The sequence below is a fragment of the Trematomus bernacchii genome, unplaced genomic scaffold (assembly GCF_902827165.1).
Source record: "Trematomus bernacchii unplaced genomic scaffold, fTreBer1.1, whole genome shotgun sequence".
Classification (NCBI taxonomy): Eukaryota; Metazoa; Chordata; class Actinopteri; order Perciformes; family Nototheniidae; genus Trematomus; species Trematomus bernacchii.
Window position 1 is genome coordinate 899,851 of NW_022987625.1, and position 17,657 is coordinate 917,507.

At 43.6% G+C, this 17,657-nt stretch overlaps 1 protein-coding gene across 1 annotated transcript in view; it reads right to left on the reverse strand.

Annotated features, from left to right (window-relative positions):
• The window catches only part of zfpm1 (zinc finger protein, FOG family member 1), a 39,158-nt gene that overhangs the window by 20,691 nt on the left and 810 nt on the right, over positions 1–17,657 (reverse strand). The window contains 1 exon segment of the mRNA XM_034132881.1: positions 9,781–9,914. Within this exon segment, the coding sequence (XP_033988772.1) occupies positions 9,781–9,914 (134 nt within the window).

The following is a 17,657-nucleotide window of genomic DNA, read 5'->3' on the forward strand; positions in this document are numbered from 1 at the left end:
TACTGCTACTGACCATGCTACAGATGTTAGTACAACATCTACAGCTCGACCATGCTACAGATGTTAGTACAACATCTACAGCTCGACCATGCTACAGATGTTAGTGCAAAATCTACAGCTCCTCTACCACAACCATCAGCAACAAGTGGACATGGAGAATTACATGAACTACTACATGTTGCTAAATCCACCGCGGGGCATAAACAGAAGGGTAGCCATGGCAACCATGCTCCGTGGTCTTCTTCGCTGCTTTTGGAGAGGGTCCCCTCTGTGTAAAGAGGACATGTTGATGTATACAATTCATGAAAAAGTGGATTTTGCACATAGGTGACCTTTAAAACAATGTAAACAAATCTTTTTCCAAATGATATTCACACTCACACCTAACACCGCCTTACAGGCTACTGCAACCCAGGACCAACGCAATAAGTATGTTTGGCTTTGATTGCTTTTGATGACTTTATTTTTGTACATAGCGGAGCTGTTTCCTTTTAACAAGAAGATAGAAAAGGGAGTTTACAGCAGAAATAAGTACACAAAGTACAGTATATAAGGTGAAAAATATATTTGACTGTGAACTAAAAGTAGAAACTCTGGTCTTGCTCTCTAGTTCCTTCATAATAATGTACTGTAGTATTGGGTTCTTCTGGGGGGCATCGCAGAAGGTGTCTCAACACTCGCTGTAATCATCTATTTGTCATCTTCTGAAGGAGCACCATTTTAATTAACATTCTAATTTGATGGGCGGAGGAAAGAAAGAAACAGAGAGGCAGAGAAACACTGTTGATGAGTCCAGATAAAAAAGATCAAAATCAGGATGTAAACAACCCGGCTCAGAGTCAACACAAAAAAAGGAAAACAGCTCTAGAGAAAATGTGAAGGAGACGCTGATCACCTTCACTCGTCCTTTCGGCGGAGTGAGGGAAGGAGGAAGTGGAGAGGAGAGTAGAGGAGGTAGAGCGGAGGATATAGAGGGAGTGAGAAGAGACTACCCAAAAAGTGTTTGAAAAGCCGTGGGTGGCGCGCCTTATCGCCCCAGTTCTCCTGGAGAGATTATTGGGGGATTAGTGCGAACGCTTGTTTCTAAAACATGATGAAAAGACGTTCAGTGCGTGATAACGCTTTGAACTCCCTTACTCTGCTCCTTCTAGGATCGTGCCTTCAGGCTGCCTCTCCAAGAAAGACAGGATTGGGGTGGGGCGAGCTGCTGGGTGCTGCTGAAGGAGGGAGAACAATAAGAGTTTCTTCTGTGGCTCACTTTGGACATGTGTCCTTTTGGAAGATTCAACAGATGCAACAAACTCTGGGTTTGCATACACTTAAGCATCATTACTCTTTCACCTCATATAACTGACATTTCCCAACAATCCCGCAACTTCGGTCCAATCACATGCACTTGCACTATCAGTTAATTAAAGCAGGATCCAATCAGAAGGAGAGGAGATATAATATCAGATTCTTTATGTGCGATCCAATCAGAATAGCACAAGTGGTGTGCTCACTGCTGGGTTGCCATGGGAGGCTTGTCGAGGAGGACCAGGTTGTTCACTCAACCAAAAACCATGAGGAATCAGCAGCCAGCGATCAGCTGATCAGTAAACATTATTATACCGTGTTCTAAAGTCCAACAGCCATATCAGCCAGAATATATTTAAATAGATAAATGGTTTTACGCCTCTTTCTCAAGAGATGCAAATGGCAGGATTTCCATATGACACAGACCAGTTAACACGGCAATAATCTAATGAAGGAGATCTGTTGGAGGGAGAGCGAGCACTGGATCTCATTTCTCTCTCTCTCTCTGCTCCACCCTGATTTCTCAGAACTGACAACTCACCCCACCCACATGATAATACACCAACAAGCCAAGACAACGTCAAATACCTCTCATTTTGTATTGTTTAAGAAAAAAAGAATCATTGCACTGAAATGCTTCCAGGTGTAGTTGTGTGCTGGGCCAGCCTCGTATTAAACTGAGAACTTATCTGTCCGGGCCAAATAAGAGGAACATTTGTTAAGAAAAAGTTCTGAGAAAGCGGGCGATGCTAGGGGGGCAACACTGCCGATTGGTCCATGCCAATCATACAGAGCCGGGGGGCAAAGCCTGGGGGCTTCACAGAGCCCAGGAAGGATGAGGACTGAGGAAGACAGCACGAATAAGATAAAAGTGAGGAAGGCTAGACAACTGCAATAGATCTCACATATCTTATGGTGAGGATGAAGCATGTCCATAACAGGGAGATGAACCAGAGAAGGATTCTGAGAGAGCGGGGCCCAGCCGAAAGATGAAATCTCTTTAGATAAGATACAAACTGTAACGCCACCATACTTTAAAAGCTGTGTCTCAGAAACTAAATGTGCGTCTGCATCACCTTCAGTTTGCAATTTATTGTGCCAAACAAAAGATATGAAGAAAGGAATGAGGATTACTCCTACAGTACAAGCAATCCAACCATGTCTATGAGATGAGTATAATAAAAAATGAGTATAATAAAAAAAAGAGAATATTAAGTTGGGCTATGTTTTTTTATGGCTTTCTAGCCATCAATTTGTATCTGCAATTACAGTTTACAAAACACTGGAATAATTAGAATGCCTAAACAAACAAAAAGGGCATGTGATCATAGAGTTGTAGTTCCAATCTCCTGGCAGGAAGTAGCTTCCTATGCTGCACACAGTATGCAGTGTTCACACTGGAGAAGTTACAAAGCACAGTATATATAAACTTCAAATTTGAGTGTGCTGTTGATGTACGATATTCTACAATGCTATGCTCAGAAAAAGCTCAGAAAATGTCAAAATGAGTGTGTGGTTCAAAGTTGTTGAAACATGTTGTTTTTCATTTGTAAATGTCAATTTACAGTGACATTGTATAATTTCCTGTAGGTTTTATACCCTTTTATATGAACCACCAAATATGAACTAATAATGAACAGCTCTTAAGGCCCTGACACACCAGGCCGTATTCGGCCGTCTTCGGTTGTCTGGCGACAACGCGTTCCTTGTCGCCCAAAGTCAATTTGGTGTGTCCCGAACCCTCGGCCGTGACACGCCTTATTTGGCCTTTCACGTTCGACACACGGCCGATTCAACATGTTGAATCGCCAAAATACGGACACAAGCTATCGGGCCAAGAAACCACTCTGATCAGCTGTTCAGCTAGCAAATGAGAAGCGAAACGGAAGTGAGGGACGTAAACAAACGATTTAAGAAGGCACAGGACAGCAGCTAAACCCCAGCAGGTGATACTTAAAGACATCAAACATAGCCCTTAAATGTCCTCTCTTACCTCCCACACATAGCAGGGACATCTCTGATATCGGCGGGAGCGTCCCCGGCTGTCCTCTGCTGAGAGCTCCGTGATTTGTTTGGTCAAGTCCGGTTTTTCATCTCATCGGTTTATTTGTCAGTATAAAGTTGCAGGATTAGTCTCAAGTACCTCAACATTGTCCTTAAGTACAGTGTCTAAGTAAATGAGATACTGTCTACTGCTGTTCATTTACCTATTGTGAGTCGCCTCGGATAAAAGCATCACATGGAAATGTAAATTTAGCAAGTAGTGGCCATTATTACATTACTACATTGCTGACTCAATAAACTACACACCCGCCAGAACACTGCGATCATCAGATGCAGGTCTATTAACTGTGATTTTATAGTATGTCTGCACTTTATGTGCTCATTTCATCATTCATGTATTTTTATATTCTAAAACATGTTTTCGATGGACGAGAGTGAAAATGGAACGCACACACTATTTGTTGTTTGTTTATATCACAGTCTGTTCTTCTTCTCTGTCTTCCGGTTGTTGCCTATTTTGAATGACGAATACACACTACCGCCGCCTGCTGGTAAGGAGAGTTATTGCCACTCACGCATGCGCAGTTCGTACGTGCTCGGCTGAAGTCTTTGCGGTGTGTTCCAGTGCGACACACGGCCAAGACGCAGGAGAACTCGCCGATGGAACTGTCGGTGTCGGTGTCGGCGAGTTCTCTGGTGACTGCCTGGTGTGTCAGGGCCTTTACTCTTAATTCTAACCCAACCTCCCCCCAACCACCCACCCTGCTGGGGGCAGTACTGTATATGTGGTAGAAATGGGCAGAGTACAGGTGTGAGGCTGTGCAACAGCATGGAATATTATACTTGTAGAAAAGGATTGTGAACTGAGTTTGATGCTGGGCTTCAGCTGTGCAGCAGGAGAAGAAACTCTCAAACGCACTGAGGAGGATAGCCCTGACCCCTGCTGACCCATGAGGGAGGGATAGATGGAGAAGGGGGAGGATGTGGAGTGACAGGGGGAGAAACACAGGAGGAATGTGAGATTATGGCCACTATCTCCAGCAGATACTGAATGTCCATCTCCTCACTTCTTCAGACGCAGATAGGAGGGGAGAGGGTGGTAGGAAGGGCAGAAAATGAGGAAGAAGAGAGAAATATGTATTTAGAGTCAGAATGAGATGCTTTCTTTACGAAGCGAACCTTTGAAGAACAGAACAGACACTGACTTTACAGTTCAGAGGAGGAAAGAGGCGGCATGGGCAGCGGAAGGGAGGGGAAGAACAAAAGGTGATGGGTGAGAGAGTGTGTGCGAGAGTGAGAGTCAGTGCTCACACACGCACACACACATTCACACACAGACATCTTCTGTACACTCAGAGCCATACTGATAATAAATGAAATCTTAGAAATGAGAGCCTATCAAGCAGGAATCAATCACTGGGGTTTGTTGTCCAGGAGGATGGCGCCATGTGGAGATAAAAAACAGGCGGACGTCTGGGGAGGGCTGGGAGGAGAGGAAGAAGAGAGGGGAGAGGATGGGAGTCAGGGGACGGCTAGGAGGAGAAGAGAGAGGAGAAGAGATCAGAGAGGAAAGAAGTGGAGGAGAGGAGAACTGAATGGGCCATTTAGTGAACAGAATATGATCTGCTTCAGACAGACGTGGACAGGGCTGGGCTAAGCTGGACTCACATTTGGCAACTGAAAATAGCAGGTAAAGCAAGGTAGATCACAAATTGCATTAATATATCATATATGTGTGTGTGTGCGTGTGTGTGCGTGTGCGTGTGATTATGTCTCTGTGTTGTGTTTTGTGCTTCATGCCAGGAAACCTCTCCTAGCATCAGTATCATATGATTAGATGGACTTGCACATGATGCACAAACCCAGCCTGATAGGGCTCCTTCCGGACACACACACACACACACACACACACACACACACACACACACACACACACACACACACACACACACACACACACACACACACACACACACACACACACACACACACACACACACACACACACACACACACACACACACACACACACACACACACACACACACACACACACACACACACACACACACACACACACACACACACACACACACACACACACACACACACACACACACACACACACACACACACACACACACACACACACCTCTCTCTCTCTCTCTGAATCCTGCTGTACTCTAGTTACAGTAATCAACTCTAACCTCAGTGTTGTGTGACGTCATTTTATTAAAGGTCCCCTATCATGCAAAATGCACTTTTTGATGTCTTTTATACATAAACATGTGTCCCCGGTGTGTCAGGAGACTCACATAGTGATGTCTTCTCTACATCACCATGTGTCCCCGGTGTGTCAGGAGACTCACATAGTGATGTCTTCTCTACATCACCATGTGTCCCCGGTGTGTCAGGAGACTCACAAAGTGATGTCTTCTCTACATCACCATGTGTCCCCGGTGTGTCAGGAGACTCACAAAGTGATGTCTTCTCTACATCACCATGTGTCCCCGGTGTGTCAGGAGACTCACAAAGTGATGTCTTCTCTACATCACCATGTGTCCCCGGTGTGTCAGGAGACTCACAAAGTGATGTCTTCTCTACATCACCATGTGTCCCCGGTGTGTCAGGAGACTCACAAAGTGATGTCTTCTCTACATCACCATGTGTCCCCGGTGTGTCAGGAGACTCACATAGTGATGTCTTCTCTACATCACCATGTGTCCCCGGTGTGTCAGGAGACTCACATAGTGATGTCTTCTCTACATCACCATGTGTCCCCGGTGTGTCAGGAGACTCACAAAGTGATGTCTTCTCTACATCACCATGTGTCCCCGGTGTGTCAGGAGACTCACTAAGTGATGTCTTCTCTACATCACCATGTGTCCCCGGTGTGTCAGGAGACTCACAAAGTGATGTCTTCTCTACATCACCATGTGTCCCCGGTGTGTCAGGAGACTCACATAGTGATGTCTTCTCTACATCACTATGTGTCCCCGGTGTGTCAGGAGACTCACAAAGTGATGTCTTCTCTACATCACCATGTGTCCCCGGTGTGTCAGGAGACTCACAAAGTGATGTCTTCTCTACATCACCATGTGTCCCCGGTGTGTCAGGAGACTCACAAAGTGATGTCTTCTCTACATCACCATGTGTCCCCGGTGTGTCAGGAGACTCACAAAGTGATGTCTTCTCTACATCACCATGTGTTTTCGGTGTGTCAGGAGACTCACATAGTGATGTCTTCTCTACATCACTATGTGTCCCCGGTGTGTCAGGAGACTCACAAAGTGATGTCTTCTCTACATCACTATGTGTCCCCGGTGTGTCAGGAGACTCACAAAGTGATGTCTTCTCTACATCACCATGTGTCCCCGGTGTGTCAGGAGACTCACAAAGTGATGTCTTCTCTACATCACCATGTGTCCCCGGTGTGTCAGGAGACTCACATAGTGATGTCTTCTCTACATCACCATGTGTCCCCGGTGTGTCAGGAGACTCACAAAGTGATGTCTTCTCTACATCACCATGTGTCCCCGGTGTGTCAGGAGACTCACAAAGTGATGTCTTCTCTACATCACCATGTGTCCCCGGTGTGTCAGGAGACTCACATAGTGATGTCTTCTCTACATCACTATGTGTCCCCGGTGTGTCAGGAGACTCACAAAGTGATGTCTTCTCTACATCACCATGTGTCCCCGGTGTGTCAGGAGACTCACAAAGTGATGTCTTCTCTACATCACTATGTGTCCCCGGTGTGTCAGGAGACTCACATAGTGATGTCTTCTCTACATCACTATGTGTCCCCGGTGTGTCAGGAGACTCACAAAGTGATGTCTTCTCTACATCACTATGTGTCCCCGGTGTGTCAGGAGACTCACAAAGTGATGTCTTCTCTACATCACCATGTGTCCCCGGTGTGTCAGGAGACTCACAAAGTGATGTCTTCTCTACATCACTATGTGTCCCCGGTGTGTCAGGAGACTCACATAGTGATGTCTTCTCTACATCACCATGTGTCCCAGGTGTGTCGGGAGACTCACATAGTGATGTCTTCTCTACATCACCATGTGTCCCCGGTGTGTCAGGAGACTCACAAAGTGATGTCTTCTCTACATCACTATGTGTCCCCGGTGTGTCAGGAGACTCACAAAGTGATGTCTTCTCTACATCACCATGTGTCCCCGGTGTGTCAGGAGACTCACAAAGTGATGTCTTCTCTACATCACCATGTGTCCCCGGTGTGTCAGGAGACTCACATAGTGATGTCTTCTCTACATCACCATGTGTCCCCGGTGTGTCAGGAGACTCACAAAGTGATGTCTTCTCTACATCACCATGTGTCCCCGGTGTGTCAGGAGACTCACATAGTGATGTCTTCTCTACATCACCATGTGTCCCAGGTGTGTCAGGAGACTCACTAAGTGATGTCTTCTCTACATCACCATGTGTCCCCGTGTGTCAGGAGACTCACAAAGTGATGTCTTCTCTACATCACCATGTGTCCCCGGTGTGTCAGGAGACTCACAAAGTGATGTCTTCTCTACATCACCATGTGTCCCAGGTGTGTCAGGAGACTCACTAAGTGATGTCTTCTCTACATCACTATGTGTCCCCGGTGTGTCAGGAGACTCACAAAGTGATGTCTTCTCTACATCACCATGTGTCCCCGGTGTGTCAGGAGACTCACAAAGTGATGTCTTCTCTACATCACCATGTGTCCCCGGTGTGTCAGGAGACTCACAAAGTGATGTCTTCTCTACATCACCATGTGTCCCCGGTGTGTCAGGAGACTCACAAAGTGATGTCTTCTCTACATCACCATGTGTCCCAGGTGTGTCAGGAGACTCACAAAGTGATGTCTTCTCTACATCACCATGTGTCCCCGGTGTGTCAGGAGACTCACTAAGTGATGTCTTCTCTACATCACCATGTGTCCCCGGGTGTGTCAGGAGACTCACAAAGTGATGTCTTCTCTACATCACCATGTGTCCCAGGTGTGTCAGGAGACTCACATAGTGATGTCTTCTCTACATCACCATGTGTCCCCGGTGTGTCAGGAGACTCACAAAGTGATGTCTTCTCTACATCACCATGTGTCCCAGGTGTGTCAGGAGACTCACAAAGTGATGTCTTCTCTACATCACCATGTGTCCCCGGTGTGTCAGGAGACTCACTAAGTGATGTCTTCTCTACATCACCATGTGTCCCCGGGTGTGTCAGGAGACTCACAAAGTGATGTCTTCTCTACATCACCATGTGTCCCCGGGTGTGTCAGGAGACTCACAAAGTGATGTCTTCTCTACATCACCATGTGTCCCCGGTGTGTCAGGAGACTCACAAAGTGATGTCTTCTCTACATCACCATGTGTCCCCGGGTGTGTCAGGAGACTCACAAAGTGATGTCTTCTCTACATCACCATGTGTCCCAGGTGTGTCAGGAGACTCACAAAGTGTCAGAAAATACAACTCTCTCTTTTCCTCCGTACCCACATCTCTAAAAACGGGGGTACAACAGAGCTGATCCAGATCTGCTGCGTCATGACGACATTACTAAAATGTGGCCTGGCTTTACGTTGAACTCCAAAGGGGCGTGGCCAGCAGCAGCTTGGTTACATTTAAAGGGCCAGACCCAGAATCAGCACTTTAGTAACAGGGCTGAAATAGAGGGGTATGAGGCATGCTACAATGGGTGATCTATTTGGTATTTTGAGCAAAACACTTCAGAGACATGTTTGTATAGAAATGGCCCTATAATATATTGTTCAAATATAGCATAATAGGTGAGCTTTAAGGCTTTACTTGTGAAGTTTTCTTTTTTTAATGAAGAAACAATGAAATTGCGGACTGAATTCATTTTCTGAACAATTTTCAAAAATAATTAACAAATTGTTCCAAGACTATTCTTATAAAGATTAAACAGTAATTGTCGACAGCTTCAAACTAGTTTGGAATAACAACTTATTTGTACTTGCAATTACAGGTCAGATATCACTGGTGGAATTTAGAAAATATAGATAATTGTGCAGTGTGTGCTGTCAGCCACAGTTAGTAGATATTAGAAAATATACATAATACGATTTTGAACTGAAGCTTAAGCTCGCCAACAGTGTTACAATATAGTTTCTATTGATGTCAACTCTATACTGTACAGTCAATACTATAAATGAATATGTTTAGAATATCTGTAATCTTTTAGTGGTAATATCTAGCAGGATTTCAATGCAAGACAAGGGCACCAAAAGCAGAACAAATACCTCAATATCGCAAATTCAACAACGTAGGACAAACATAATTTATAGATTAAAATGATTGAAACCTTCTATTGTTTTACAATGGCTTTTTATCATTTGTTATAGTGCATTGATGCTATTCAGGAAGAGCATAATTTCCATGTGTATAAGGATTGATACATAGTGATAGTGGCTCAGCCTCAGTCACCATGACAGACTCTTTGCTAGAGGTAAGTGGAGGTCTTACCTCTGTATCAGGATCCTCTGTGCTGCCCTCTGATTGGAGGATTCCTGGGTAGGGGCCCCACATTGTGTCTGTTTTGAGATCCCTGCCAGCGACCACCTTGCTGCCCCCCCCCACTTCACTTAACTCCAGCTCATCTAGAGGAAGGAGACAGAAAGGATTGGTTAACATCAGGGGATATAAAACAACTGTAGGTACATTGATATCATAGGTATCAAAACATCCTTTTTCAAATGATTTGTAAGCATTAACATATTTCATTTATTTATAGCTTGTAGTCACCCTTACTTATAGCATTTAATAGAGACCACATGACGGGCTCAAATGCAAAAACAAAACAACAAACAAAAAGACAGAATGTGGATCAAACTTGAGCTGAACCCTGCATCAGTTCAGACAAAACAGCTGAAACTGTCCAAGCTCGACAGCAGGGGGGGTTTGACACCAGCAGGGGGGGTGTGATACCACCAGCAGGGGGGGTGTGATACCAGCCGTGCTCTTTCTGTCCTGGCCGGGGAAACAGAGGAAACTTCTTGTGTACTTCCTCAAATTGATAACTGTCGAAGGATGGCGGTGACGGCTGAGGCCTGAGCCTGCTGCAGTCCTGATAGAGCCAGTTAGCCCCGAGGCATGGCAGACTGATCCATCTACTTAAAACAGATCTGAGTGCAGCATGGGCAGCAGTCTGTACTTTACACAAGTCTCTGCACATCTGAGGAACAACATGTGTCAGAAACACTGGAGAGTGACAGTGGGAAACTTTCTGGTTTCACTGTTATCTCTGATCGAAACGCATACACAAATCTGTCTCTCCTCCCCTCCTCTCCTTCTACCTTCTACCACCGACGCCCCCCCGCCCCCCTCCCTCCCTCCCCTTCTCAGCTAGTCAATGGTTCAGGCGAGTTTTTCGGGGGGTCGGTCTAAAGTGGCGGGCCTGATAAGAGTGTTTGTCTAACACTCTCCATGTCAAAACACTCATCTATCTTCTCTGTATCTATCCCCACCAGAGAACAACGGACAGACGCTGATAAAATGGCTTTCCCACAGCCGGTGGGGGGTTGAGAGGGAGGTGGTGGTGGAGGGACGGGCTTGGGGTTATGGAGGGGAGGAGGGAGCAGGAAAGAGTGTGGTTTGAGGGGGGAGAATAAAAGTGAGTAGTAGAAATTAATAAAAACAAGTGATTAAAGCAAGGGAGCACCTGGAGCGAATGGGCTTTATTAATCATCAAGCAGCTTCTGGCACACTTTCTTCACCAGTCCTGGTTGTGCCACACTGTAACCGGCCCTACATTTTTACATTCTCTTGCCCCAGTGCACATGAGAGTGTGACACTGATGCCAGACGCAACAAGAGCTGACCCTACCTGTTGTGCTTGGGTCGGGTTGGGCTGAATTTTTTATTGAATGACTCAATTTGGTTGGAGCTCAATTTCACAAATATTTTGAGAAAAATCATACTTATTTGTTAGAATTTAGGGCATACATGGGTCGTTGGGTTCTTGCTTTCTGACACATGATAGTTGTCAAAGTCTGTTGGGATGTGGACCAAACTGATCCAGGTTCATGTCGGGTCAGAGTCAGATTTCTGTCCCGGGTCAAGCGCCAACATGACTCCTCAGACAGTCTAACCTGCTGCAGAGTCTGAAGTCCAGCCAGGATCCTATCTCCTGTCCCATGAGGCCTTACTTCGGCCACACTGACCTCCTTATCTCAGCCCTCCATCATTGTCCAGTCTGCCTCTCAACCATTGGCTACTCTTCATCACATGGTACTCTTATCAGCATGACCAGCTCATTTGACCCTCATTTGGAAACAGTGCAGGGATCAGTGAGCCAACACAGATATGAACTTATAAACAAGCCCAACACAAGCATTAGTTTGTCAGATAAAAGCTGAACACAAGTTTTCCTATTCCTTTCATGACCTGTTGCATCATATCCAATCATGGAAGCATGCTTTCAGGAAAAGGTCATTTGTTGTTGTAGCATATACGGTTCTGGAAAAAAACAAGAGAGCACTCCAGCATTATCAGTCTTTCTGGTTTTACTATTTAAAGGTATGTTTGAGTCAAATTAACCTTCTTTTATTTTATTCTCTAAACTACTGACAACATTTCTCTGTTTTGGAATTCAACAGACACTGGAATGGAATGGCTGCCATACATGTAGAGATTGACATTCAAGAACAATGTGGAGTGGTCTCTTCAATCCAAAGACACCTGTTGGCCTGACAGCGAGTCAGTACCACAACAAACAAACAGGTCGAGTCTACAAGATAATTTAGGATATATGGGTTGCTTTAAAGTATAAAAATATATAAAAATATTTTAAAAACATATTTATGAATTGTTTTGCTCAAAATACCAAACAGATCACCCATTCTAGCCATGCCTCATACCCCTCTATTTCAGCCCTGATACTAAAAGGGCTGATTCTGGGTCCGTAGCTGTAAAAAAAAAAAAAAAAAAAGAGGGGGGAGAGCTCATGCAGGAGAATTCTACCCAGATACTCAGCTAAATGTTGATCATAAACGCCATATCATGTTCAAAACCACTTCAAGGATTATTTCTGAAACAATATGGAGCTCAAACTCTTTTTCTCTCTCAGGTTTACCACAAGGTGAGTTCCTTTTTATATCCGGCTTCTTTACACATACTCTCTCCAGTACAGGTTAGCTCTGAGTGTTAGCGATGCTTGCTGATGTAAGCGTTTCTGATAGGGCCGTGAGCGTAAAGCCAGCCCACATTTGCAATATTACGTCATATCGGACGCAAATCTGGATCAGCTCCTTTGTACCCCCGTTTTTAGAGATGTGGGTACACAGGAAAAGAGAGAGGGTTTTGTTTTCTGACACTTTGTGAGTCTCCTGACACACCAGAGACCCATATTTATCTATACAAGACATACAAAAGTCAATTTTGCATGATAGGAGACCTTTAAAAAACATTTATAATAGCACTGTCAGTTTGTGGATAGGTTCCACATGTATTTCCAGACTGAAATACTTTATCTCAACAAGTGAAGAATTGCCATGTTATTGTGGACAGACACTTATTTTGTAAGCGGATACATCTTGACCCTGACCCTGTGATTTTCTGACTCTTCATAAAGCCCACCATCAGGTCAAAATGTTAATTTGGCTTGTCACTAAATACTGCCAATCTATAAATGGACTTTGTAATTATTGAATAATTGCATACTCAAGCTGAACTAAAATGTGAACACGGTATGTAAACATTGTGATCCTGTTAGAACGGATATTTAATGGCAGCACCAACGACTGTTGATCAAGCAGTTGTCAGGGAGTCTTTTTAATAAAGCACTGCCTTTTCATGTTAGTAGAGAGAAAGTGCTATCGTTGCACTTCCACTAGTGCTGCTTGCTAATCCCAGCAGGTTACCTGTGTCGCCGCGGTTACATGAGGCCTCCAACAATCCTAATCTCTGTTAATTACCCCTGCTGCCCTCCAGACCTGCATAATAACCCAGCGCTCCTTATCGATATGGCTGCTACTACCCTCACTGCTCGATATGATAATACCCCCACCACTGTGCTGTGTGTGTGAGCACAGACACACAAACACTTTCTGTTGTGTGCTGGATGAACCGTACAAGGCTGTCCAAATCATCCAGCTTCAGTATTCACATAGCCTCACAGCTCTGACACACACACACACACACACACACACACACACACACACACACACACACACACACACACACACACACACACACACACACACACACACACACACACACACACACACACACACACACACACACACACACACACACACACAACACACACACACACACACACACACACACACACACACACACACACACACACACACACACACACACACACACACACACACACACACACACACACACACACACACACACACACACACACACACACACACACACACACACACACACACACACACACACACACACACACACACACACACACACAGGCTTATCAATACGGACGCTTCAGCAGCCACTGGGGCGTCCCAGACCTCTTTGATGAGCCAACACAATAAAACAATCATTCCACCATTAATGAAATGACACAATTAACTGATGAGAGGGGTGGGGGGGAGAAAAACAGCTGAAGGTAGCAGACAGCTGTTTGCTGGTGGAGTGTGTGCAGGGGTTAAATTGGTCTCAGCCCCGGCACATAGGACGATGCTCTGAAGTCATCAGCCTCGCACATTTGTCATATATGTACAAACTTTTCTCGTTCTTAATATATACTATATTTAGGGTCGTTATGTGTTGCCTTTACTTAAAAATAGCAGATCTCTCTGACCGGCTATAGTTTTTCGGCATAGTGAGCGTGTGTCTCTGCTCCGATCAGGAGCTGTGGCTCCTCCCTGTAAAGAGTCTGCAGCGGTGCCGCAGAACCCCCCGACCCGTCCTGTAACACGGAGCCCGTTTCTTAAACCATGCAAAATGTATGTGTGTGCATAAAGCTGAGTTATGATCGGTCATAATTAAATAGTTTAAAGTGAGACTTACTCACATACTTTTGGCCATACTCACGCAGCCCTATGAATTGAGATTTCCACACAAATGTTCTTTAGCAAGTGTGCAGAGCAACATAGATTTAAAACAGCAATTTAAAGGTTGGATATTTGTAAAAAGATGATATATTAATAACTTAGGATGTAAATACATTTATTTGTAGTACTTTCTATTTTTATTGTGTGATTTGGTCACAGTGTGTGTGATCTAGGAATTTTGGATCAGTACTGATTTATTGTATTTGGTTTGTCACTTGACCAACTGTTCTATTGTTTAATAACTGAGTTCACTCAACGGATATTATACAGATTACCTTTATTATTGTATACTTATTTTTGTAATGAGTGTGATGCTGAAAATATAAATGATAAAAAAACGCTCACAATATTTCCTTCCTCAAATAGGTTGCATTACAACTAATGCTCTATATAACAATTTGGAGCAGACCATGTTTAGGGAACAAGTTTGTTAAAGTTTGACACAAAAATAGGGTGTTCTCCTGTGACATAATGATAGTCTAACTGTTGAGCTATCAACAACTCCTTACCATTAAGCGTCAGTTGTCATGCTACTTCAGATCTTACCTAAAACTTGCCCCTAGAGCATGTGTATCAAATTTGGGGAAATCCTGTCTTCAGGGTTTTGAGCATGGTTTTGAGCTACACATTTGTGATATCCCCTACCTATGGGTCAGGACAAAGATGCTTTTGTACGCCTATTCCTAAACACATACTGAACATATACACCACATGTCATAATCATTGGATACATTGTTGATGACTCAGGAGCATTTCCTTCTAAGCCCTGCCTATCTTTACCTACGTTCTATTGATGTTTGTGCTTGGGCTCAAACTATAACAGATAATGTCAACACAAATCACTGTAAAAGTTGGAGTGATAATGAGGCCATCATAACACCTCATCACATTGATAAGAATGCATTTTTACCTGCTTGAGCCCTACTGGATATAAAATGAGCGTTACTCTATACTTAATTAGGTAGATTCATTAGATAGATAGATAGATAGTACTTTATTGATCCCAAATTGGGAAATTGTTGTTGTTACAGCAGCATAAAAGGCATTTTACAATAAAACAAAACTACAAAATATACAAGAATAGAAAGAAAAATTAAATAAAATATAAAATATACATGTCGAAATAGAAAATATACATGCAGATATTATATATATATATACAAATATATATATATTCAAAATATATGGAATATGGAGTATAAATATTGAACAGATTATAGAGTAAAATGTACAACGTGGTTTTTTTCTCAGAAGATACAGCGATACGATGATGGCAGTTCTACAAAGTGACCCATTTTTTAGATACATTTGATTTGTAGATTTTCTTTTTTGTGGTCATCCAGTGAAATCTGTGTTTCCTCTTGAGTAGAGGTCTAACATTGAGTAGAGGTCTAACATTGTGTAGGCTAAGAGTGTGCAGGGAGTCACTCATTAGTTATCCTTGCATAAGGGCAGCCTACCTGTTTGTTCCTGTTGGTCTTCCTGGATATCAATGATGAATAAAGAGGGAGAAAAGGTGTAACCCTACACTGATGTTCTTCTCTATCCGGCCTAATTGATTTTTAAAAAGACTATTGTTGATATCAAATGAGCACATCGTGGCGGGGCTATTGATTTTTTGACACCACACAACAGGAAATCTTTATCTGCGTGTTACTCCGACCCCGCACTAATAGGTGGGGTTTAACCTCTGCTGAATGACAAATCCCAACGCCTCCACTTTGCAATTCTGTAGTTCTCATTGGAAAAACAGGACAAATTATTTATTTTAATGTAATCAAATATGGAGTTATGTGTTTTATGATTACACATGTTGGGACTCCACCTTAAGGCAACTAAGGCATATATTTTAATTTCACTTGATCCTGATTCAATGTGAAATACAAAACAACTTCTGTACCTGGAAGTGCCCTTTAACCTAGCCTGAGGACATCAATGGCCGTTGGTTACTGCAGCCTGTGACCTGTTCCATCCCCGGGTCTTTTAAAACCCGCTGCAGCCCGTTGTGAACCCCTCTGCTCCCTCTCTTCTTGCCGGAGTAGCTCTCCGGTAACCTGCAGAGCTACAGTATGAGCCCCACGGCCTGCTGGGAGCACGCAGGCTTCAGATGACTCTCTGATAACCGACCTCTGTTCTTTGAACGAAACCACGCCAGCCTCAAAACTTCCAGTAACCTGCACTGCTTGCCGACTAGGAGCAGCAACAGTTTAGCAAAGAGCTAATTGTAGTAAGCAAGATAACTAATTGAGTCATTGATCTTCTCTGATTAATAATTAACATCCACCAAATACTCAAAGGCTTTATTTTCATAAGGACCAGAGTTTAAAACTACCCACACATTTTGCTCAGTCTTTATAGCATAGTATTTTGATTTAATGTCAATATTAAATATATGGATTTCTGCTGCTGAAAAGTTTTCATAAACATATGTATGTGAATCAAGTATCTGCAAATCTTTGAAAAGTCTGTAAAGATTAGTAAAAGCATCTTAGGGATTTTAGTGTTTTGAAAGTAAGTGATTTACTTTTTAGTTTAGTTTTTACTTACTATATGTCTTTCACGAAGGATGGCATGTTAAAGTGATCATTAACAGTAAACAATTAATTAGGTTGGTATCCTGCAATGGTATGTTTTTACAGCTTTATCAATGTAACATGTAAATCATAAATCAATCAATTTATCAGCCAAGTCTAAAACTTGCATTAACAAATCCGACCTCACCTTCTGCATTAATGACAACTCACATCATCTCCAATGCTGGCTGATAAAAGGCCTGAATCTAACAACACCCTTCTCTCTTCTCCTCTCCCTCCCCATGATCTCCATGCAGCACCCCTGGGTCCCTGGAGTCCGGCGGCTCGGCTCAGCGGCAGAGAGACGTTTGTGGGATAGGCATCTACTGCTCAGGACAACGCAATCATTTCCATTTTACCCTCTGTTGCACAGGCAAGATAAGACACCTGCGTAGCCCTGCTAATCAGATGAGCTTCAACAGAACTTTATCATTGACATTTACCACTGTTTACCCAACTAATTTCTCTTAACTGCACTGCTGAACTTTTATCTACAAAATACATACACCACCAGAAAAGAGCAAGAAGCAAACATGCAAATTCCCAAATATGCCAAGAAAGATAAAATGAGGGGGAGAAAAGTAAAGGCATTTTCTGTTCAGAGGACCAAGGAGGTGAAGCAGAACTAGTGAAAGGGTTACCTTCTCACTGAAGACAAACAAATGCAAAAAACGCTGACATTCACAGGCACATTTTGCAGATCAATCGCCTGACTGCTGGGGAGATTTATTTATTATTGA